This window comes from Ylistrum balloti, unplaced genomic scaffold (assembly GCF_031769215.1).
Source record: "Ylistrum balloti isolate Yb309-2 unplaced genomic scaffold, AGI_CSIRO_Ybal_v1 Utg369876, whole genome shotgun sequence".
Lineage (NCBI taxonomy): Eukaryota > Metazoa > Mollusca > Bivalvia > Pectinida > Pectinidae > Ylistrum > Ylistrum balloti.
In genome coordinates, this window is record NW_026782016.1 from 2134733 (window position 1) to 2160880 (window position 26148).

The window sequence follows — 26148 nt, forward strand, 5'->3', positions numbered from 1 at the left end:
ATCATGAGACCACAACTAGTAGGTCAACTGTCTCACTACCATCTGAACAATTGTTTCATTGCCAGTAGAACAACATGTCCTTATGTAGACAAGTGAACTTTTTTCTATATCAAGCTATCATCTCTCTGTATTATCACTAAAACTAATTTTCACATTGTCATTATGTTATCGTCTCGGTGTAACCAGGAAAACTTTTCCTTTTGTGGAGCATTCAGAACATATAGACACATGTTTCATGGTGAATAGTCGACTCTTTAAGTAATAACATTTGACTTCCAGAACATGGACAGTAACATTTATTGTCTGTGGTGGATTGCAAAACAATAGTCACTGGAAACAATGTAACGAAAATCACATAAGACCTACCATACAATGGATCACATTAGCATACACACCATGTTAGTAACAGTACAGGCAACAAATGGTCGAAATCAAACTTCCGATTCCTCGTTAAGTTCTTGCAACATTGGCATCAGTGGGACTTTAGGCATTATGAGAGGATTAGATTTCCTACGAATGCCTTGGATTGACTGCGACGGCTGCAGCACTGATATCCAGTCAGCTACGTCACTAGAAAATGTGGTCTGGAAAGTGACCGCACCTCCCTCCCCATTGTCAGGAATCACAATTATATCTCTGTCACACGTCTCGCTTGCCGTAACAACGCAAGTCTTTAAACTTACGTACAGAGAATTGTTAGTTAACATCTGGCTTCCGCATATCACTGCATAGTGCTCGAAAAAGTTCCTGTAGACTCGTACGAACACGGGCACCTTAACTGTGATACCGTCCTGATGACGAAACATGTACAGCTGGCCTGACTTAACCTCGTAGTCGCCCACTCCCTTAGTTGACGAACTCGGTCCACATCCACATGCGTATTGCTGCTGTTCAACTCCCACGGACATTGTTCTACAATCTTTGTTGATTTCACAAGAATGCTTTCTCCTCTTGTTATTTTTTCAATGCAAACTAAAAAAATGTTCACGACCACCTCGAACACAAGTATGTACTAATCACCAGACTACTGTCATGCAATATCCGTGTATTTATATTGGGTTTATTACACAATGTCATAGTCCCAATAAGTCCTGGTTTCTTTGGAAATATACTGCCGTCCAATCACTCAGTCGGTTCTGTGCATAAACTTTTATACCTGCGCTATGTCAAACAAGTGAGTTTCCTCAGCTCTCAATGTCTTCGAAAGCAACAGTTGCTAATGAAATTGTAACACTGAAATTGTATCTCAAGCTCACCTTATATATACTGCTCTGTCATTTTAAGTAGATTGGAATTTGATTAGCGGGTTCCCTACAGCATCTTCTGCAGCACGCAACGATATCGATCAGACAAATGGGCGGTACCAACATGACATTGTAGTTTGTCAATATATGTATCATACGATCGTATCAGACATCCAAACAGCTTTAATCGTAATGTTATGTTCTTGTTGAGTTGATGTGTATTGCTTCAAATAGCAGTTTATTGTCTGAACCTATTAACATCGGCTTTCTACCAATGGCAACACAATCTAGAAATCTTCTTTTATAAATTCCGTGTATAGCACGACCCACGAAGAGTTATGTAACTACAATAGTGCCCTTGATCTTTGACTCATCCCCTCCAACAAGTACTTGGACAGACGGACAAAGAGGTAAACAATTGTGTCATCTTGAATTGGACTGAGGCTGTAGCCATCTAACAGCCAATTTTTTCTTCATACTTTTTTCATAATTCATAAATATATATGCGAGTTTTCATATGATATTTGATGAAACGAGTGTTTCTTTAGAAGTTTTTAATTTTACGAGGAAACAAATAGACTTCGGGACGAGTTTCATTAGATTTCATATAAAGTGAAAAGAAATTTACTTTTATTACACAATTTAGAAAGAAAGGTTACAGTTGAAAGTTTTAAAATACATGGACAGGTCTCCACCAAGCGTGAGGATTTTAATTTTCCTATTATAAATGTTCCATTTCTGGATAGCAAGCCCTCCTGCATCCCCACCTTATGGTATTCAAAAGTCGCCTGTTCCCATTATCGCGATTTTCGTGGAAGAAGTCAACTGACGGACAAACTCTTAACACAGGGTTTCGAAAGATGCACGTTGATAAAAAAAAATATGGGGAAGTTTTACGGTTGTCATGGTGATCTCATTGACAAACATTCTATTTCTCTTTGCGATATAAAGTTGACGATGTTTGATGCTCATTAGGTCGCCTGTTGATTCCGTTGGCTTGACATCGATGTATCACAAGACTCTTACTCTCCAGGACACCTGGTCTTATTATTCTTTTACGTTATATTTTCAGAATACAATTATGTTGATTTGTTGGTATTTTCTTGTTGTTTATTGTTAAGTAAGATCCTTTATCACAGAACTGCCCTGTTGTGTCATGTCATACACTCATGTCACAAATATCATAAAAAACACACGTTTGATAAAACTTTTGTGACGTAATGAATAAGTCAAGTTTTTATGTCGTCATATGATTGTCTCGGTAGCGAAAAATGTACCATTCAAGACAATGTCTTGTAGGAAAAATTACTCGAGAGTTTTCGCTTATTTTTCATAAATACAGAATATATGATAAACAGAATCTAACACTCTCATCCATGTTATATGGAATTTATCAAACGCATGAAGGCTCCTAAGCTCTTTTGATATATCCAATATTACCTCGGCACTAATGTTAGATCCTCACGATGGTGTGTTTATCAACATAAATATTTATATGTAAACATTGTGTGGCACGATTATATGTTTAATATAATTAATAGATATATGTAAACATTGTGGGGTACGACCATATGTTTCTCATAAGAACTATTTCTACGTAAACATTGCGGGACACGATCATATGTACAATATTATTAGTCTTTATTAGTAAATATTGTATAGTGCATTTGGACAGATATGTGCCAAAAGACTTTAACATTGATATTGTGTCAATATTTTCGTGAGAGTTAAGTTTTTTTCGTATCATGAAGATGCTACTTATAAGCCAGAGCGTGAACGTTAGTCAGATTTTCTGTGATTCATCACTAGACACCTTATTGGATTCTTCATGACTGTTGCTATGTAAATGCACAGTTATCCGATCCTAGTGCATTGTGATAGCTTTAAATAATCACCTGTTTATACCTGTATGTAATGTTACAGACTGAAGGTCGACGATACTCAGTAACAGTGCAAGGTGATAACAAGATTGTCTGGAATGCTTACAAGCAATCGTTACACAATAACTCAGTCTATTCGTGTCTCTCATGACCGAATAATGTTAAAAATAATTTTTGAACCAATATTGAAAAGATACACTTCTTAATTTAATATTTTTTGACAACATTGAAATAAAAGAATTAAACATTCGCAGTTTCATAAAAAATTTAAGAGAAGCAGAATGTTTTCTCTGATTTTCTGTATTTACACAGTATTGATCTTCTGTATTTTCTTTGAAAATAGCAAAATATGGAATTTGTCCTGTCCTGTCCTTGCGGTCCTTTCATATACATGATAGATGTTAAATGTATGATAGCATATTCAGAAGGTGAAAGTGATACTGAACATACAAAAAAAGGACTTACAGGTGATACATTTTCTGCCATTATGCCATTTTTTCGGTACTAGCACCATTTCTCCTTCGATTGATAGGTGTAACCGTTAATAGATATTAGTACAGTTGTTAAGTAGACCAGAACTCTAAAATTGAAGTTGATTCATCACGCGATAAAGTTTTGTATTCATTTATTTTGACAACGACTGTATATTAATATACATGCACAAAATGTCAACAACAGTACAAATATAATTCTGTAACGAAAATAAGACTACTTTACAAACGCACAATTTCTCCCATGGAAATAGAAATTGAGACAGCAAGTTTGGACAGGCCTTGGCACAAACGACACACAAGTGAATATCACCTTTAATATAAATTCAGTTACAAACACTAAAGTCACACAACTAATTTGACTACACCATACAGCTGTTTCGTCTTATTATAACTCGTCAGTGATGTTACAGGTATAGATTTTGAAGACTATGAGGTAGTCCAGTGTGATCGAAAGAAAAGACAAAGTCTAGACTGTGATGTGCATTAGCTCCTTAATTAAATAAATTTAGTACTTTTTACATATCAGATAATATTGTAATAAAATATATATTTAGATCGTTATTGGCTATATCTAAATCCAGTTATAAATAAATGACTAGTATAATTGTATAATATTGTAGGTATTAGGTTTGTTTATATGTTATATACGGTTGTCTGGAAAGAAAATTGCTGTCTGGACCTAAATAACTTTGGTAGACATTGCCATCCATTTAGGGGGAAGAGTCTATTATGGTCTACAGCGGTGAAAGGTTGCATGAATAGGTATGGGATATGAACATACTGTGTGTGCATGAGGGTGAGTTGTTATGACACCTGACTAAGAACATATGCCATATGATTGGTCAGGGCAGGTGCCTTAGTTTATTTGTGTAGGGGCTCCGGCCACCTTGGGCACTTTGCTCTTGACCAGTGACGTAAAAGACTTTTTAAATTTGAGAGAAGTCAAGTATTCATTTGGTAAGTTTGTTTTACTCAATTCGTTTAATTTTTTTTTTGGATTTTTATTACTTCTGAAAGTTATTATAAAATTTTATTTTAAACAAGATTGAGTAATTTCAAGAAGAAAGAGAAATTGAGTCTGTAAAGATTTAAAAATATTTTTTGATTAAATTCTATTTCTTTGTACATTACATTATATTCATAAGGTTTCAGGTATTTATGAGATAAATTTTTATTACTTTAGTGAAAAGCTGTTGGTTGAATTACCCAGAATACCTGCATGGAGGGAAATTGAAAGAAACCTCCACACCACAGCTTTGGGCGAGTGTCTGAAAGGTCCAGAATGTTTCAGCTATGTGTTTTAACTAATTCCTTTACTAGAATTTTAGTAAGGTATATTTGATAGGGTAGAATATATCTGTTATATTAAAGCAGATATCGACAGAGTTATTGCCCTTCTACTATACCAAATATGCAAGTGTGTTAAGTATGATTGTTTGTGTGTAAGGCTTATGTGCTGTTTTTGTTTTGTTAACTGGGTTTGTTGTTTTAAAATCAAGAAATGAACATGAAAAGAATTAGGTTTTGTAACAACTGAATACCGGTAACATTAGAGCAAGGTCAAGTATATGTGTATATCATGTAGATATAAATGATATACTACTTTACAAGCTTGAATGATGTTGGTGTATTCTGTTGCTTGTACAAATGTACCTGATTAAAAATACTGTTTTGCAACGATTCACAACAAATTAATAAAGTCGATATCAGAAGACGAATAATTCCGACCAAACTTGAAGGCCGATTTTAGAATATCTTTATTTTATAAAAAGTGTACAAATAACATATATAATATACAAGATGTAAGTTAGTACAATTAAAAAATAATACCATTGTAAAGCACGGCTTGACCTTTTCACCCTTTGCAGATAACGTCTGTCGTAACATGACAGTTAATTTTTATGATGTCTTAAAATGCTTAGATACAACCGTTTCTTCATGAGTTTCTCATTAACGGCAAATATAAAAATTAATTATTTATATAGATGTATATGTATGTACACTGTAGATATGAAATAAGTAAATTTAACTGTAGAAGAAATATGAAACAAATAAATACGAACATATATATGTGTAGTAGTTAACAGAACTACACAACAAAACGGTGTGCATGCTTAATCATTTTGTGGACCAGGAAATCGGGAAAAAATAGAATTATTTTTACAGAAATTGTTCAAAGTGAGGACATGTCATTTTGATCTATATCAAGTCTATACAAGGCTATACATTTTACCTATACCGAAAAACAGAACATATATGTAATAATGTATATGTATATAATGTATATTATGTAAACAACTCCAAACCACATCTGGAACAAAACCGGAGACAGATAAAAACGTCAAGATAATCTTATTATTAAACTAATATATATTCTATACAGTATGTACTTAATCCGCATTGATCTACTTGTTTTAGAAATCCATTAAGTGGATGAAGGATTTTTGTCTCCAGAACACTCACAAGTACTCTTAGTATACTGTATTTTTTCATCAGATATAGAAAACAATATCTCGTATTCATATTTAGTTTTGAAAACCCCAAACAATACTAGAACTTGGTATATATGTCACACACTTTGACATCATTAGATACATGATCAAACAGAGGATCAAACGGAATGTTCATGACAACATCCAATAATAAATATAGCCAGAATTTAAGGAGATGTTTATCTACAACACAAACAGCAAATGTTTCATTCATCAATCCACAATTTGCACTCTTTGCTCGATTAAAGAAATAAGTTTTAAATAAATTTTTAAAAAATAGATAAATACATATGATTAAATATCGTTGTTTGTGTTGAAGGTAAACACAAAACACAGACCTCAGTTCCACAACATATACATATTTCTGTTTCTTAGGTTACGTTGCATAAAATTTGTGTTAGTATCCAACATTCATTACAAAAGGTTAAATTGTAATATTAAAGTTATTTGTTATGTATCTAGTTAACAAGTAATCGCCAAATTCCGTGTATGTAATATTATTTGTAATTTCCTTGACAGATATATATATATATATATATATATATATATATATAATATTTACGAAATCTTCCTTATTTCTCCAATGTTTAATTAATAAACATTGTTGTTTGAAAGTAGATCAATTTCTTTGATATAAGACATGTTAAATGACCTTGACATTGCATCTAAAATCATAGTATGTTATGAAATTTACTGCCATATCAAACTTTTCACAAAAAAGATTTGTGGGATGATTGTTTCACATAAGATTTTCATTTGAAACGATACCTTTATTCACGGTAATGATGAAACAACAAATATTTGCTGAATTTTTTTTTATCAAAATCATCAAACCGACTGGCGGAGAGGCAACTGTATCTCAGAGTGTGATAATTCCTCACCAATTAGCACTGCTTATGTGAAAATTTCTTTCTAAAAGTATTTTTGTGATTTTTGAAAGCCCTCCTTTCTTTATCTGAAACACTTAATCATCATACGGTCAACTTTTATCTAATATCAGGGTCTTCATAAGTAAATTATTTGAATGGATCCATTTTCTTTAAAAACCAACGCATTTCCAAGTGCTAGATATTATCATATCAGATGTTTTGCTTGATAATATAGAATATCAGTTACATAACGTACTTGCATTCAGGTTAAAGAGTTAGCGACATTTTCTGTTGTGGAAACTGAAAACATATCGGAGTACGATGTTATAGAAGAAGGGCCTTTACCAACACTCCATATGATAGGCGAATAAAACTCGTCTTCCCTGTAGAGTATTTTTTTACCTGTTTCTAATGACAAAGTCGTCTCTTGCCGTTTTAGATAGGTCTTTGTAACTGCTATTAGCTCGCTATTTGATCTGACTATAGTGTTTGAATTTGAAGATCTTTGTTCAGCCAAATACTCGTCCATTAGGTTTCTTTGCGCAGTTGGAGATTTATTTTCACATTTGGAAGATGAATATCTTCTTTTCACAAATATCATGCGAATATATACACTTAACGAAAGACTTAAAACGCAAAGTGTTAACACAATGCATACCACAGAAATAAGTTCATAATAGTCACCTTCGAAAAGCCCAGTTGAGACAAGTGAATTCATTTCAACCTCATCCGACACACTTTTAACAGTTGAATTAAGATCTGAAAATGAAATAACAAAGACTTTAGGATATATTTAAATGGTTCATACCAATTATTTCAATATTTCAAACTTGTGATCGCTATGAAAGATAATATTTTCATCTTTAAAGTTATCACATGTTTAGCTACACAGATGAAGCAAAATCGACAACAAAATCCGTACTGCGACCGGTACATTTGTGTCAACCATATGTTCAAGCATATATATGATATCTCATAGAATATGTTTTTTTTTTTTTTTTGTTACAGAATATAACCATGAGTGCTATTATTAATAGTCTAAGAAAAAATCATTAGCAATTGACTGATAGGTAAAAGAGACTCCCTCATAGCTCAATTATGAAAATGAACAGAATCCGTTCTGACCAATTTTGTTGACACAGGTAGTGTTACTAGTGATATTATTACATCATCATTGAATCCGTCTTTCCTTTTCCCACTGTTCAATATTCCCTAGCCGTTTTCAAAAACATTAAAAGTTATGACAAAGTTTTGCAAAGTTTGGCCTCACAGAAGTTTTCTACCATATGACAAAACCAATTAAACTATTTCGCTTAAAACACAGCATGTAGTCACTGTAGTCATGTTATGTGTCTTGAAAATCGTTTTCCCTATCAGTATATGACTATATGTGTTTGTGTCGCTGAATCTTTACGGGTAGAACTTTCCCTGAATTTTATTTTTGGAAACATTTGACAGTGAAAACAAACATCACTGGTTTTATGGGATAAATTCATCAGTAGCATTTGTTTAGAAAACAAGAATGGCGCAGAAGTTGGGTGGATATTTTACCTGTATTGTTGCTGTATTCCAAGAACCTGGCGGCAGAGGGCATACATATCCTGGATTGATCAGGGTTCCGTGTACGGCATTCGTCTACGATAATGACGTCAGAGTAACTTCCATTCACATCCGGATAACAATACGAACATAGGACACATTCACCCGAGCTCACCAATCGGAACATTCCTGTTAAGTAAAAGTATACGGTACAGTCACCCGTGCTCACCATTCGGAACATTCCTGTAAGTAAAAGTATAGGGCACATTTACCCGAGCTCACCATTCGGAACATTCCTATAAGTAAAAGTATATGGTACATTTACCCGTGCTCACCAATCGGAACATTCCTGTAAGTAAAAATATACAGCACATTCACCCGTGCTCACCTTTCGAAACATTCCTGTAAGTAAAAACATAGTATACATTCACCCGTACTCACCAATCGGAACATTCCTGTAAGTAAAAGTATAGGGTACATTCACCCGAGCTCACCATTCGGAACATTCCTGTAAGTAAAAGTATATGGTACATTTACCCGTGCTCACCAATCGGAACATTCCTGTAAGTAAAAGTATAGGGTACATTCACCCGAGCTCACCATTCGGAACATTCCTGTACGTAAAAGTATAGGGCACATTTTACCCGTGCTCACCAATCGGAACATTCCTGTAAGTAAAAATATAGGGTACATTCACCCGAGCTCACCATTCGGAACATTCCTGTGAGTAAAAATATAGGGCAAATTCACCCGTTAGAAAACCAACATATAAAATATGTTTAATTAAGTCTTGGTATCGATTTTATATAAAAATTAGTGGGATGGCCATGCACATAGCATACAGTGAGGTACCTTTAAATACACGGGGAAGACACAACAGAACGTACATTATCACTCAATTGTTTACATATCAACAGTGACGCTAAATCAACTTTCCTTATTTCTCTGTTCGCTGACATAAAAAGACTTTTTAGTTTTAGGTTAGCTCCCTTTATTTGACAAATCTCTTTCAGCTTCCCACCAAATAAACTTTCTGTATTACGTATAATAAGTAATTAATGATTCAGAGTGTGTCGTCATGAACAAAGAGATGGTTTCAGGAAAGCCTAAACAAATAAACGATTGTTGACTCTAGGATATTCAAAAAGGTTTCTCCCACTATACAGGTTATTGCCTAGCGACCTGACGAGATGAGAGAAGGAAGTAATTTCAAATGAAAATACTGACACGGTTTAATACACATGTACTCGGCGTTAAGGACACGACATCCTATGATGAACCGCTTGTCTCGAACATTTCCTATAACGAAACCAACATGTACAGCTTTCCTCCAAGCTGTCTGATAAGCGTGATGATTTCAAAATTTCCAATTTCTTGATAATGACATTCATGTATCCCCAACCTATGATTAACATTGATTTGATATTTAAGGGCCTATTCCCATTATCATGATTTTCGTGCAATAAGTCATCAACTGACTGGCAAACAAATTAATAAAAATTATGGAGATGTTTTATGGTTTTCATATAGATCTCATTGAGAAATATTCTGCGGAATAAAACTGGAGGTCTTTGATGCTCGTTAGTTTGCCTGTTAGTTCCGCCGTTTTATACCTACCTTGTTCTCTTTGAGAATGTGACCGTTTAAATAGTTTTTACAATAAGAATATGTCTAGTCCTGGTAAGTCGATTTCATTCTTAAGAACAATGTTTGTAGAAGCAAATAAGCAGTTGCATTTAAATTGAAGCATAAAGAAAATACCTTCGATGGACATGATTAAGTAACACAATGATTCCGTGTCCATGGTAAAATCACAGGTAAATCCGAGTAGTTGTGTGGATATCGCTTAATTACATATAATAACAGTCGTTGGACATCATTTAGTTCAGGTAAAACTGATCCATTCTGATCACAACCTTCTATGGACATTATTTATTTTAGGTAAAGCTGGACCGTTCTAATAACAACCTTCTATGGAAATCATTTAGTTTAGGTAAAACTGAGCCGTTCTAATCACAACCTTCTATGGACATTATTTAGTTTAGGGTAAGCTGAGACGTTCTGATCACAACCTTCTATGGACATTATTTAGTTTAGGGTACGCTGATCCATTCTGATCACAACTTTCTATGGACATTATTTAGTTTAGGTAAAGCTGAACCGTTCTAGGCACAACCTTCTATGGACATTATTTAGTTTAGGGTAAGCTGAGACGTTCTGATCACAACCTTCTATGGACATTATTTAGTTTAGGGTACGCTTATCCATTCTGATCACAACCTTCTATGGACATTATTTAGTTTAGGGTAAGCTGAGACGTTCTGATCACAACCTTCTATGGACATTATTTAGTTTATGGTACGCTGATCCATTCTGATTACAACCTTCTATGGACATTATTTAGTTTAGGGTAAGCTGAGACGTTCTGATCACAACCTTCTATGGACATTATTTAGTTTAGGATACGCTTATCCATTGTGATAACAACCTTCTATGGACATTATTTAGTTTAGGGTAAGCTGAGACGTTCTGATCACAACATACTATGGACATTATTTAGTTTAGGGTACGCTGAGACGTTCTGATCACAACCTTCTATGGACATTATTTAGTTTAGGGTAAGCTGAGACGTTCTGATCACAACCTTCTATGGACATTATTTAGTTTAGGGTACGCTGAGACGTTCTGATCACAACCTTCTATGGACATTATTTAGTTTAGGGTAAGCTAAGACGTTCTGATCACAACCTTCTATGGACATTATCTAGTTTAGGGTAAGCTAAGACGTTCTGATCACAACCTTCTATGGACATTATTTAGTTTAGGGTACGCTGATCCATTCTGATTACAACCTTCTATGGACATTATTTAGTTTAGGGTAAGCTGAGACGTTCTGATCACAACCTTCTATGGACATTATTTAGTTTAGGGTACGCTGAGACGTTCTTTCTGATCACAACCTTCTAAGGACATTATTTAGTTCAGGGTACGCTGATCCATTCTGATCACAACCTTCTATGGACATTATTTAGTTTAGGGTACGCTGAGACGTTCTGATCACAACCTTCTATGGACATTATTTAGTTTAGGGTAAGCTGAGACGTTCTGATCACAACCTTCTATGGACATTATTTAGTTTAGGTCACAAAAGCTATTTAGAACCGTTCTAGATCACAACCTTCTATGGACATTATTTAGTTTAGGGTCACAAAGCTAGTTTAGGACGTTCTGATCACAACCTTCTATGGACATTATTTAGTTTAGGGTAAGCTGAGACGTTCTGATCACAACCTTCTATGGACATTATTTAGTTTAGGGTACGCTGATCCATTCTGATCACAACCTTCTATGGACATTATTTAGTTTAGGGTACGCTGATCCATTCTGATCACAACCTTCTATGGACATTATTTAGTTTAGGGTACGCTGATCCATTCTGATCACAACCTTCTATGGACATTATTTAGTTTAGGGTACGCTGAGACGTTCTGATCACAACCTTCTATGGACATTATTTAGTTTAGGGTACGCTGAGACGTTCTGATCACAACCTTCTATGGACATTATTTAGTTTAGGGTACGCTGAGACGTTCTGATCACAACCTTCTATGGACATTATTTAGTTTAGGGAAAGCTGAGACGTTCTGATCACAACCTTCTATGGACATTATTTAGTTTAGGGTACGCTGATCCATTCTGATCACAACATACTATGGACATTATTTAGTTTAGGGTACGCTGATCCATTCTGATCACAACCTTCTATGGACATTATTTAGTTTAGGGTACGCCTATCTATTCTGATCACAACCTTCTATGGACATTATTTAGTTTAGGGTAAGCTGAGACGTTCTGATCACAACCTTCTTTGGACATTATTTAGTTTAGAGTAAGCTGAGCCGTTCTAATCACAACCTTCTATGGACATTATTTAGTTTAGGGTAAGCTGATCCATTCTGATTACAACCTTCTATGGACATTATTTAGTTTAGGGTAAGCTGAGACGTTCTGATCACAACCTTCTATGGACATTATTTAGTTTAGGGTAAGCTGAGACGTTCTGATCACAACCTTCTATGGACATTATTTAGTTTAGGGTATCGTTCTGATCACAACCTTCTATGGACATTATTTAGTTTAGGGTTCTGATCACAACCTTCTATGGACATTATTTAGTTTAGGGTAAGCTGATCACAACCTTCTATGGACATTATTTAGTTTAGGTACGCTGATCACAACCTTCTATGGACATTATTTAGTTTAGGGTAAGCTGAGACGTTCTGATCACAACCTTCTATGGACATTATTTAGTTTAGGGTAAGCTGAGACGTTCTGATCACAACCTTCTATGGACATTATTTAGTTTAGGGTACGCTGAGACGTTCTGATCACAACCTTCTATGGACATTATTTAGTTTAGGGTAAGCTGAGACGTTCTGATCACAACCTTCTATGGACATTATTTAGTTTAGGGTACGCTGAGACGTTCTGATCACAACCTTCTATGGACATTATTTAGTTTAGGGTACGCTGATCCATTCTGATCACAACCTTCTATGGACATTATTTAGTTTAGGGTACGCTGAGACGTTCTGATCACAACCTTCTATGGACATTATTTAGTTTAGGGTAAGCTGAGCCGTTCTAATCACAACCTTCTATGGACATTATTTAGTTTAGGGTAAGCTGAGCCGTTCTAATCACAACCTTCTCTGGACATTATTTAGTTTAGGTAAAGCTGGACTGTTCTAATCACAACCTTCTATGGACATTATCTAGTTTAGGATAAGCTAAGACGTTCTGATCACAACCTTCTATGGACATTATTTAGTTTAGGGTACGCTGATCCATTCTGATTACAACCTTCTATGGACATTATTTAGTTTAGGGTAAGCTGAGACGTTCTGATCACAACCTTCTATGGACATTATTTAGTTTAGGGTAAGCTGAGACGTTCTGATCACAACCTTCTATGGACATTATTTAGTTTAGGGTACGCTGATCCATTCTGATTACAACCTTCTATGGACATTATTTAGTTTATGGTAAGCTGAAACGTTCTGATCACAACCTTCTATGGACATTATTTAGTTTAGGGTAAGCTGAGACGTTCTGATCACAACCTTCTATGGACATTATTTAGTTTAGGGTAAGCTGAGCCGTTCTAATCACAACCTTCTATGGACATTATTTAGTTTAGGGTAAGCTGAGACGTTCTGATCACAACCTTCTATGGACATTATTTAGTTTAGGGTAAGCTGAGACGTTCTGATCACAACCTTCTATGGACATTATTTAGTTTAGGTAAAGCTGGACCGTTCTAATCACAACCTTCTATGGACATTATTTAGTTTAGGGTAAGCTAAGACGTTCTGATCACAACCTTCTATGGACATTATTTAGTTTAGGGTACGCTGATCCATTCTGATTACAACCTTCTATGGACATTATTTAGTTTAGGGTAAGCTGAGCCGTTCTGATCACAACCTTCTATGGACATTATCTAGTTTAGGATAAGCTAAGACGTTCTGATCACAACCTTCTAAGGACATTATTTAGTTTAGGGTACGCTGATCCGTTCTGATCACAACTTTCTATGGACATTATTTAGTTTAGGTAAAGCTGGACCGTTCTAATCACAACCTTCTATGGACATTATTTAGTTTAGGGTAAGCTGAGACGTTCTGATCACAACCTTCTATGGACATTATTTAGTTTAGGGTACGCTGATCCATTCTGATCACAACCTTCTATGGACATTATTTAGTTTAGGGTACGCTGATCCATTCTGATCACAACCTTCTATGGACATTATTTAGTTTAGGGTAAGCTGATCCGTTCTGATCACAACTTTCTATGGACATTATTTAGTTTAGGGTACGCTGATCCGTTCTGATCACAACCTTCTATGGACATTATTTAGTTTAGGGTAAGCTGAGACGTTCTGATCACAACCTTCTATGGACATTATTTAGTTTAGGGTAAGCTGAGACGTTCTGATCACAACCTTCTATGGACATTATTTAGTTTAGGGTACGCTGATCCATTCTGATCACAACCTTCTATGGACATTATTTAGTTTAGGTAACACTGAGCCGTTAGAATAAAAAAAATCCTTGAAACACTATATAGGGACATTTTAGACGCTGTTAGGAACCAAAGTAATGCTACTAGGAATACTCTCCTACCCTATAGTAAATCAGGGTACATACCCGGTTTACATTTACCACAGACGGTGTCATGAGTTGAGTTACATGGCTGGTCTATCATTTCACCGTGACGACATTCATGACATTTTGCGCAGAATTTTGAGAAATTTTTTGACCTTGAGAAAAAAGTGCCTTGAGGACACTCTTGGCAGTTGGTGTCCTTTGTAAAGGAGCATCGTGACTTGACGTATGAACCTGCTTGACATCTTGTGCACGGGATACAATTTCCTCTACGGTAGTATGTACGTTTCGGACACCAACACTGTGCCTTTTCTATCTTCCTGCATTTCCGCCCGTGTCTGCGTCCTCGAACACAGTGCCGACACGGATGGCAACGCTTGGCGTTGTTGTAGGCGTACGTTCCTGGCCTACACGGCTCACAGTGCGTGTTGTTAACCTTTGTACATCGAGTTACCTGTTTGTATCCTGGTCTACAAGAAGTGCATGTCTTACACAACGTTTCTCCTTTAAGAGATATGTCCAAAAAGTGATGTTTCCTTGTCTGACATGTCGCTTTGTTCAGTCGGTGTCCCTGAAATTACCAAATTACCAATTAACATAATTTTACCAGTAAGTACTTCCGTGTTTTTTTGCTAATCACGTATAATGTATGCTCAGAACATTAGGCATTGAATTAGATTTAGTTAGACTGAAACGAACCGGATGTTTGAATGTAAATATGATTGGATTTCCCCGAGTTTTTCGAATAGTATTAATGTCCTCATTGATGTTAAACTAGCGACTAGATTTGTAAACGTCATTTAAAAAGTGTAAGGAAGAGTTTTGTTTTGTTTTTCAATTATACTAATTATATTTTCTATTCCAAATTTTTGTTTTTCAATTATACTAATTTATTTAATTATAAAAGAGATGGGGAACTTTTCATTCTATCAACATATCAAAACATTGGGCGGAGGTTTTTTCACCGAGTGAGTGACTTAACATCATGATGGGTCTATATATATGCTGTACTTGAAACTTCTCAGGTTTCCTTTAACCAAACAATGAGTCAGTTTCGTGGAATTTTTCATTCAAGGAGTTTTTGGATGACAGTGGTCTAAATTTAGATTCGTTTTGCATGCTTCGTCGGCTTACAGGGAATGATATTGCTCTTTTTTTGAGTGGAGGGGTTATCATATCTTTTTGCCCCCACAATTTTCTCATTTGAACTTTTTAAAAAGGGATACATTTCTTCATTTTACTGAATAAAAATACACACAGAAGTTCATTAAATTAATTCAACAACTTTCATTTGTCGTGGTCATGTAAGAAAATTCCGGAAATCCTGTTTTTTCACCGTCTGATTCATTCCACTGGCGTAGGAAGCAGGGGTGGGGGCGTGGGTGGGGGCGGAGCGGGAGCCACAAATGGCCCTAACTTTTTGACAATTTCCTACATGACATCATATCATAAGATTTCAAATAAGTTACGATAAGTATATAATTATCATTGTTATTGAATACTATTTGACAAATATATATATATATATATATATATATATATAATTTAAAAAGATAAAAAAAACTTTGCGTATCATATATACAGAGAAAATTAATCACTTAACATGACAAACAAATATATCACTAACGTTTTCAGGCCTCGCGGCCATCTTCAGGTGATTACATTACATGTACATTACATTGTCATGTTAAGTGTTTAATTTTCTCTCTCTCTATATATATATATGTAAACTGTACAACATTCTACACAATTGAACTGGGTCAGTAAAGCGCTGAGACGTAGTTTATTTTTGTATATTACGATCAGAAAAAAGTATGTAAAAAGATAGCAATTGATATGTATTGATAAGTAACTTTACATATAAACATGTTACGATATTTTACTGTGAGAAAGTTCGGCTTCACTGCTGATTTTGTGTTATCTAAGATATACATAAACGTGTTTAGATCTATTACCTATGTTTCGCCCCGCAATTGCAGTGTCCAGTGTCAAATGTTTCTTAAGACATAGATAGATGTAGAGATGTATTACAGATATGATGTATGATTTGGAAATATTACGTCTGAACACTCAGAAAACACGTCGGAATGGTTGTATAGGAAGTCATACCTTGTGTATCAAAAATATCATTACATGAGACACACATACATACATACACCCAACCACATATCTCTTCCTACCTTTAACATACGACAGACTACGTCTGTGAACAGAAGTTCAGTTCTGTACCAGTTACTTACAGAGTGATCGTTTACGTCTTACCTCGGTTTGGTGAACAGTGAAAGACATCAAGACGAGAAACGGCAACAACATTTTTCTTCGTATTATGGTATACCATGTTTTAGATCCAGACGTGATATGACACATAAGTTGGTTTCCCCGCTCCGACTATTTTAAGCTCAAAGCGATATGTGTGTTGTGGCTATTTTTAGACTACACGCAAACGAATAAATCAAATTTCAGGTGACGGTTACAAGTACTATCGTATGAACATACATAAATCAATTGACTTTTAAAATATGAAACAAGCATATAATCAGAGATGAAAATAAATGTTTTTCTATGATATCAAATGAATATTTAAATATTTGTTACAGACGTTAAGAACCTCAATTAAAAAGGGCGTGTTTTTGTTGTAATATGAATGTTGATTAGCTGTAAAGGGTTTGTCTACACACGGACTTATATACACATGTGTATATAAGTCCGTGGTCTACACGACCAGGAACTAGATATAAGTCCGTGGTCTACACGACCAGGAACTAGATATAATTCATTTGTCGACAGCTATATATAGCTAAAGGAAGTCTATTATTACTTTATACAATTAATGTTAGTCTAAATACAATATCTCATTGCAGATCTCTCTTAAATGTTCCATAAGACGCCATCTTAAATTTTAATTATCAAAAGAAGAGGTTTTCCGATCGGATCATATTTATAAATAGTTCGAATTGTACAAGTAATGCGTTTATTTAAATCTTGGCGACATGTAGGTGACCTGTTTTGCTAAAATGTCCCTATTCAATTAAGGAGTAAAAACATTTGATACTTTGGCATGTCTCCAAAACATATTTCTATATTTACTCTTAAAATGAAAACTTGTTTGGCAATGAGGTCAATCATAACTATAGAGGTACAGTAGAGGGTTTTCGTATTTGTTTTTTTTTCTGTCACGTCCATATCACAGATTTCTGAATACACTGGTGTTTTCTTATGACCACAGTGTAGAAAAAAGACGGATGACATGTATACGTGTCCTCGGCTTCCGTAAGTAGATTGATGTAAGGTTTCTCAAATAAATCTAACTTTACAAATTAATTGCTGGTGTCTTGAAAGGAAAATATGTTAGGTGATCATGGTGTCAAACCTGTGATATAGTAAGTCCGAATTAGTAAACTTTATGTAAATAACAAACAGCAAGACAACCAACAACGGGAAATGAAAATAAAAATAAATATATCTAATAAGCCCCAAATGGGCTTCCATACAACAACAAACCGAGTCTCCTTGATCAGATTACAAAGCCGATGATACGTATGTAGTTTCTGAGAATTGCACACTTAAGAACAATTTCAGTTTCTGAATAATGTCTCGTTCTAAAGGTAAATTTATCAATTTAACTCTCTTTTTCTTAACTTTAGTTACATAGTTCTTCTGAATAAATGGCAAACAACATTATCAACAAAACATATATTACAAGATAATATAACAGCCTAATGCATATTTCCTTAGTGAAAATCATTAATGTATGATAAATACGTCTACAATATTTTGTAGGCCCAATCTCTTCTAGTCTGCTTAGAGTCTCCGTGATAACGAGTACAAATGTAGCTGCCTTTTGAGTACGCCATTTGCAGAGTTGGTTTCTCGATTATCGCCTTCCTCCGAAAGCTACTTTCGTTCTTCGTTATCAGTAAAGCTAGCCAGTTGTACTATTGTAATTGTATCATTACAATATTATTCCAGTTTATTCCATAAAGCAATTTTGAAAATAATTCGCATGTGTTAATTAAAATCATGTCGCTATGTTTTAACGGATTTGTACTGTTGACACAAAAAGTCTGAACCAGTTTTTAAAGCCCTTGGATTATTTGTGGGGTTTGGAATTAAAAGAAAGTAACATACGATATGTTTATTTTTATTGTTAAAGTATCTATTCATTCAGAATTATGCAATAACACATGGACTTCATTCGATTCAAGTTATCGATTCAACTGATCAATACGGATAACAAAGTCTGATATAGAGAAAACTTTGAGTGTTAGATCTAACCTGAAATAAAACTATCAACTATTTGTCTCTTGCACATATTTATCAAAAACAATATAATAAGAATCTAGTGTATGTATTTAAGAGTGTTTTTTGTTTGTTCAGAGAGGAATGAATGGAAGTAAACTGAGCCGGTAAGGTATTTATGATTTGAGCATTGTAATTATAACTAAAGATGTCATTTCATTTTCAAGAGTGAGAATTTTTGTATCATTTTGTTTCTGTGTGCTTCCTTCATCCTCCTTCCAGCTAATTAAAAAATAAAGCTCGCAAGGTATACATTTTTAAAGGGAGATATATAATGTTCACTCGATACAGACGATTATCATAAGGTAATGAGAACGGACATGGCAGGGGAATGGTACATATCGAGGGAAATTCAAGGTCATACATCAAACGCAGAGATCACTGGACTGAAACTAAATCTTCGCATCAGCGGGAAGGTATTAGTTATCCGCAGGATGGCAGTTCTGGTTCAATAAAAATTTCCTGACACTTTGGGTATCAAGTAAGTAATAATTTATTTCTTGTGGGTACTTCCTTTTGTTCTGTATAACTGGTGTTTGTATCGCCTTTGATCTATTAATTATTACTTGTGTGTACTTTTGTTCTATATAACTGGTGTTTGTATCTCCTTTGATCTATTAATTATTACTTGTGTGTACTTCCTTCTATATTACTGGTGTTTGTATCTCCTTTGTTCTATTAATTATTACTTGTGTATACTTCCTTCTATATAACTGGTGTTTGTATCGCCTTTGATCTATTAATTATTACTTGTGTGTACTTTTGTTCTATATTACTGGTGTTTGTATCTCCTTTGTTCTATTAATTATTACTTGTGTGTACTTTTGTTCTGTATTACTGGTGTTTGTACTTCAGTTGTTCTTACATATGGGTTAATCCTTTCATTAGGCAAAACAGCAGCCAAAGAGGTGGTTATGATTTTTATTATATTCGATAATAAATTCAATTAACAATAAAAAAAAATCACAGATTATGATGAGATATGCAAAAGGACGGCATTTGTGTCCATTTAGGAAGGAATTCAAAACGATCACAGCTGGCCTACATTAATGTGATTGTATAGAAGGATATATTGAAGTGATTATGGCACCGAAATAGGTTTAGAATCTCTACAACCAACCGTGTGAATATATTCTATATTATATTGAATATGATATGATAGAAAATAGTCTTAAGTCTTGTAATCGATAACGTTTGTTCTTTTGTTTTCTACACATCCCTTTCAGCTTGATTAATAACTATTTGAATCCTTTGATTATCGTCGTCGTAAGTCAGTATCGCTTTGATTCCGCAGATGTTCGACAGCCCGTTGTTCTTGTTTGTTATAGTTATGTCTGTGAGTTACATTAGCCGGATTGGTGTAATTAGGTCATAGCTTTATGTAGTGGTTTACTCACAAATATTATAAAATGATTTTATTGGATAATTTTGCACATGTGATGGCTGTCAGCCAAAACATTAATCATGAGTGAAGACTCCGTGAACGAAGTACATGAACTAAGTCCATAATAGGACTGTAAATATAAACTCACTTGTGGCTGATGTGTATACTTCTGTAACTTAACTTGTCATTATCATGCTGTTTAATGTTGTGAATAATGAACGGTACGGCCATCTCGTTTCATTGATATATTGGAAGTCCCGTCCCCTGCAATTCTCTTGGCACTTTTAACGATTGGTGTTTGTACCATTTTGTTATTTACGTTTGTTGTTAAACCCTCCGTTGCTGTTTATGATTGGTGTTTGTACCTTCGTTGTTGTTTATGGTTGGTGCTTGTACCTTTGTGTTGTTTATGGTTGGTGTCTGTACCTTTGTGTTGTTTATGGTTGGTGTTTGTACCTTCGTTGTTGTTTATGGTTGGTGTTTGTACCATTGTGTTGTTTATGGTTGGTGTCTGTACCTTCGTTGTTGTTTATGGTTGGTGTTTGTACCATTGTGTTGTTTATGGTTGGTGTTTGTACCATTGTGTTGTTAATGGTTGGTGTTTGTACCTGAGTGTTGTTTATGGTTGGTGTTTGTACCTTTGTGTTGTTTATGGTTGGTGTTTGTACCATTGTGTTGTTTATGGTTGGTGTTTGTACCTTCGTTGTTGTTTATGGTTGGTGTTTGTACCTTCGTTGTTGTTTATGGTTGGTGTTTGTACCTTCGTTGTTGTTTATGGTTGGTGTTTGTACCTTCGTTGCTGTTTATGGTTGGTGTTTGTACCTTCGTTGTTGTTTATGGTTGGTGTTTGTACCTTTGTGTTGTTTAGGGTTGGTGTTTGTACCATTTGTTGTTTATGGTTGGTGTTTGTACCTTCGTTGTTGTTGATGGTTGGTGTTTGTACCTTAGTTGTTGTTTATGGTTGGTGTTTGTACCTTCGTTGTTGTTTATGGTTGGTGTTTGTACCTTCGTTGTTGTTTATGGTTGGTGTTGGTACTGTCGTTGTTGTTTAGGGTTGGTGTTTGTACCTTTTGTTGTTTATGGTTGGTGTTTGTATCTTTGTGTTGTTTATGGTTGGTGTTTGTACCTTCGTTGTTGTTGATGGTTGGTGTTTGTACCTTAGTTGTTGTTTATGGTTGGTGTTTGTACCTTCGTTGTTGTTTATGGTTGGTGTTTGTACCTTCGTTGTTGTTTATGGTTGGTGTTTGTAGCTTTATGTTGTTTATGGTTGGTGTCTGTACCTTCGTTGTTGTTTATGGTTGGTGTTTGTACCTTTGTGTTGTTTATGGTTGGTGTTTGTACCATTGTGTTGTTTAGGGTTGGTGTTTGTACCATTTGTTGTTTATGGTTGGTGTTTGTACCTTCGTTGTTGTTGATGGTTGGTGTTTGTACCTTCGTTGTTGTTTATGGTTGGTGTTTGTACCTTCGTTGTTGTTTATGGTTGGTGTTTGTACCTTCGTTGTTGTTTATGGTTGGTGTTGGTACTGTCGTTGTTGTTTAGGGTTGGTGTTTGTACCTTTTGTTGTTTATGGTTGGTGTTTGTATCTTTGTGTTGTTTATGGTTGGTGTTTGTACCTTCGTTGTTGTTGATGGTTGGTGTTTGTACCTTAGTTGTTGTTTATGGTTGGTGTTTGTACCTTCGTTGTTGTTTATGGTTGGTGTTGGTACTGTCGTTGTTATTTATGGTTGGTGTTTGTAGCTTTATGTTGTTTATGGTTGGTGTCTGTACCTTCGTTGTTGTTTATGGTTGGTGTTTGTACCTTTGTGTTGTTTATGGTTGGTGTTTGTACCATTGTGTTGTTTTTGGTTGGTGTTTGTACCTTTGTGTTGTTTATGGTTGGTGTTTGTACCTTCGTTGTTGTTTATGGTTGGTGTTTGTACCTTTGTGTTGTTTATGGTTGGTGTTTGTACCTTTATGTTGTTTATGGTTGGTGTTTGTACCTTTATGTTGTTTATGGTTGGTGTTTGTACCTTTGTGTTGTTTATGGTTGGTGTCTGTACCCTCGTTATTGTTTATGATTTATAAATTATTGATATGGATACCCTTCATAAGGTAAAAAAAATGTGGTCCGGAAGAGTACGCGTCTTGTGCTTCATCCACAACATCCACCATGTAAATCTTGGTAAATTCAAGTAGGCAACATCAATTTCTCTAATAGAAAAGACTATTTAGGAAGACGGAACATCACATCGTATATTTAAATATAATATATCCCAGTGGGTTTATTATGACTTCCCTATGAGACTAGGAACGAACTCTTGAATAACTGTGACATATAAAGATCGGGGAAGTAGACAGTTTCAAACAAGACATCGCCAAATCTGTCAGTTTCACTAATACACATAAACTGTAGATATAGTTATGATGTCATGCCTTATTATGACAAAAAACAACGTATTTACGGTTTTGAATGTATACCCTCAAGAATAAGAAATTTAGGACACGACTCGCTCTTCATTCAGAAAACAGTAAACAAATATTTTCATAATTATGATAATTTTTATGATAATGACTATTATGACTATATAACATCTGTTCTGAGTATATCTTGACTTAATAAAATGATCTGAGCACACAAGGTTTTTGCACAAGGTTTATTTGTCTAAATATTGAATTCCAGTTTAATACGTCTGCTCGTACATTAGCCGCCATCTTGTTTGAATTACTATTGAACACACCCAACCACTTATAGACTACTTTCCTTAAGAAGCTAGTTACCTGACGAATTATTTATAGACCAGTTGCTAATATATTGTGGAGCAAACAGTTCATAACTTCATAATGCCGTCGCTATGTAGTATAAAACAAGGGACATGCAAAAAACCTTATCTACTACTTTTTCCTTTAGTAACAAGGCGGCTAAATGTTTATGTATTGTGGTGCAAATATCCGATAAAACCACGGTGGCGAAATTAGATAGTTCTACATCTTGTCAACAATGTAAACTGATGGTATGATGATAGATATAGAACCTAAAACTAGTTATTAATGCAACAATAAAACGGAATTAAACGATATCAGTGGAATTCGTGTTGTACTAGTATCCTGATGTTACTTCGGTGAATCCTGCTAGCGGTTTTTATTCAATGAAAAACGCAGATTTCGTACATCATACACCAATATATCAATACTTATTACCGATTTGCTAGTTATTAAATAAGAACTTCTATAATAACACTTATTTTTTTGTTAATGAAGATGGCGACTATACAACAACTGATCCGGGTATATATTGACTAAATTAGATGATCTGATCGCACGAGAACGTTCTACAAAGTTTACTTGCCGGAATATTTGTTTAAAATTCCAATATACCCTGTATGTCTAGGCCGCCATTTTGTTCATAATGCTACACTCTGCTCTAAATTATGTGCAAGTTTGAGAAAAGTTAGTATTGCGAAGCTTTTAAACGACTCGGAAGTTACCATTGATGGTCTGCAGCCGTGCATGTTTGTCTATCAGGTCATTTATACCAGAACTGAATGCTTCGACAAGATCGTCTACCCTACCAGCAGTTGACTGTAGTGTGTGAGAGGATTCAATGTCTTTGATGAAATCTGACATATCAGTGAACTTAAGGTATTGATGGTCACAATACACAAATGTTGGCCAGACTCAAAGAATGAGGTTTGCGTTAAAGCAAACTCCTGCTGGGATTCCGGAGATCAACTCTCGATTCTAGATAGTGCAGCAGAATTGTCATTCCGCCTAACATGAGGGAAGAGATGCCAAATCGCACTCACAACTAACACCTTGTAATTACTAAGTGTGAAAGCCGCGCTAGAGAGTTCATGTATTGGCCAGGTATGATCTCAGATATAGAGGACACTGTCAGTAACTGTTCATTGTGTACTGGACATTAGAAGCAAGAAGGAGCAGGGCCCCTAAAGCTTACTCCTATAGCAGATCTTACTGTCTTGAGACTTTTTCGAGCTGAAGTCTAAGAGCTACCTAATACTTGTGGATTGCAATTCCAAGTACATTTATGCTGTCAAACGCAAGTCTGGAACTACTACCTCCGTCATTGAAGCCAAGAAGTCCGCCTGTCATGAGTTACCCACGGCACTGCGCTCTGACAATGGACCTCAGTTTACTTCTACAGAATTAAAAACGTTCTAACTAATGATATTGCACAATGAAACGTCAAGTCCGCAAGTTCAAACGTGTAGATTGATGAGCCAGATTGTGAAACAGTATTGAAGAAAAGCGTTGCCATATTATAGCACAACACCACTTGAACGTATCAACCTGTCATCAGCTCAACCACTGATCAGTAGATCCTTAAACCCTGCAGGTATGACAGCGAGAAAATGAGACACACAAAAGACCAAACAAAAACATTCTTTTATGATAGAGGGAAAGGAGTTAAGGAGTTGTCGCCAATTGAAGAAGGTACTGCAATCGGAATGAAAACATCAAATAACACAGGAACATAGTTCGTAAGTCAGCCAAGCCTAGGTTATACATTGTTAGGAGTAATGAAAGTGGAAAGTTATTTCGTAGGAATCGGAGACATCTAAGTGAGAGCACGGAAACTGCAAATTATACACAAGGTCAATTGAGCCATGGAGATGAGATGGAGGAACTGGGCACGAGACTTGACTTGTAAATAGTCAGTTAATAATGTTTTGTAGGTAAGAGAGAAGTCATTTATTCATGCTGCAACAGCACTGTGAATAGGTCACAATAATCCCTGTGCTGTTTGCCTGAATAAGAGTTCTGAGTAGCTGTTGGCTTGTTATTTGTTTATTCATTTATATTGATAATCAGTTACTATGATATTTTCAAAGTCCTCGTGACTATTGAATCCAACAAATTTATATTGCGTTAATGAAAATAAATCCCTAAAATCAATACAAGATTAATGACTCAAATATCCTTTATTCAAAATATTGGGTTTTGGCTCATATACACCTTTTGTTTTTAAAAAAAGCATGCTGATTGTACAGTATATTACTTTTCTTCTTAAAGTAAAGAGGATATTATACATGTAAGGACTAGTCAGTGTAAGGCCTAAAGAGTTCTTCCCTTGTGGATTTGAAAAAAACATGTTGAAGCACGGTTTCCTGTGCCTCTGCATACTTTTGACCTGTAGCACTGCTAGATGCAGTCTGTGAATATAACAATAAGAGTCAATAACACTTAACTTTTTGAAGGCTAAATGCTACGGGGAAGACACTTGATCCTAGTCAAGATTAAGAAATCGGTTTAACCCTCAGACTACTACCGCATTAATTCATTGGAATATAAATTGTAACATCGTGTAATACTATTATAACAAGAACGAAAACAGATATTCACTTATAAAAACGAAAGTACAGTTAATACCATATTGTAAACAGGAAGGGAAAAGAACTTTTCTTCATTGGAGCTAGATTTACCGAGTGGTGAGAGATTACTTTAAGGATGGCCACTTTGTTTAGGAGCCAGGACACAATCAGGAATGTACTCTAAACTAACCGGGAAGCGAACATAAAGGAAGTAAAACCACACTATATATAGTCTAAATCCAATTCTTTACATGTCTTTGTATTGCGTGTTTATCATCATGACTATCTCGCAAAAGAGTTTTGTAAAATGTTGTCCCGGAAAACAGTTGAAGAGAATGTATGTGTAATGATACACGAATGTTAGTTTGTTAATACTTGACATTGGCACATCTTCATGACAGAAAATCAAATACGAATGTGGGTATCCTGGATATATCATTCGAAAAGAGACAATCAGATATCAGCAG

At 35.2% G+C, this 26148-nt stretch overlaps 1 protein-coding gene across 1 annotated transcript; it reads right to left on the minus strand.

Moving 5' to 3' along the window:
* Positions 1–6683: 6683 nt before the first annotated feature.
* LOC132546176 (tumor necrosis factor receptor superfamily member 1B-like) lies at positions 6684–17012 on the minus strand. Its single transcript, XM_060209885.1, has 4 exons — positions 16951–17012; positions 14731–15259; positions 8531–8707; positions 6684–7738 (listed from the first exon to the last, which is right to left on the minus strand). The coding sequence occupies exons 1-4, from the start codon at positions 16999–17001 to the stop codon at positions 7242–7244; spliced, it is 1254 nt and encodes a 417-aa protein (XP_060065868.1). The 5' UTR covers positions 17002–17012; the 3' UTR covers positions 6684–7241.
* Between the last annotated feature and the right edge of the window lie 9136 nt (positions 17013–26148).

Bases quoted from the DNA above. Each gene is read 5' to 3' on its own strand.
- LOC132546176 (XM_060209885.1), bottom strand. From the start codon at position 17,001: ATGTTGTTGCCGTTTCTCGTCTTGATGTCTTTCACTGTTCACCAAACC. The intron at 8,708-14,730 runs GTATGTACCCTG...TTTACTTAACAG, and splicing joins CTGTGGTAAATGTAAACCGG to GAATGTTCCGATTGGTGAGC. The intron at 7,739-8,530 runs GTAAAATATCCA...TTTCATTTTCAG, and splicing joins GGAATACAGCAACAATACAG to ATCTTAATTCAACTGTTAAA.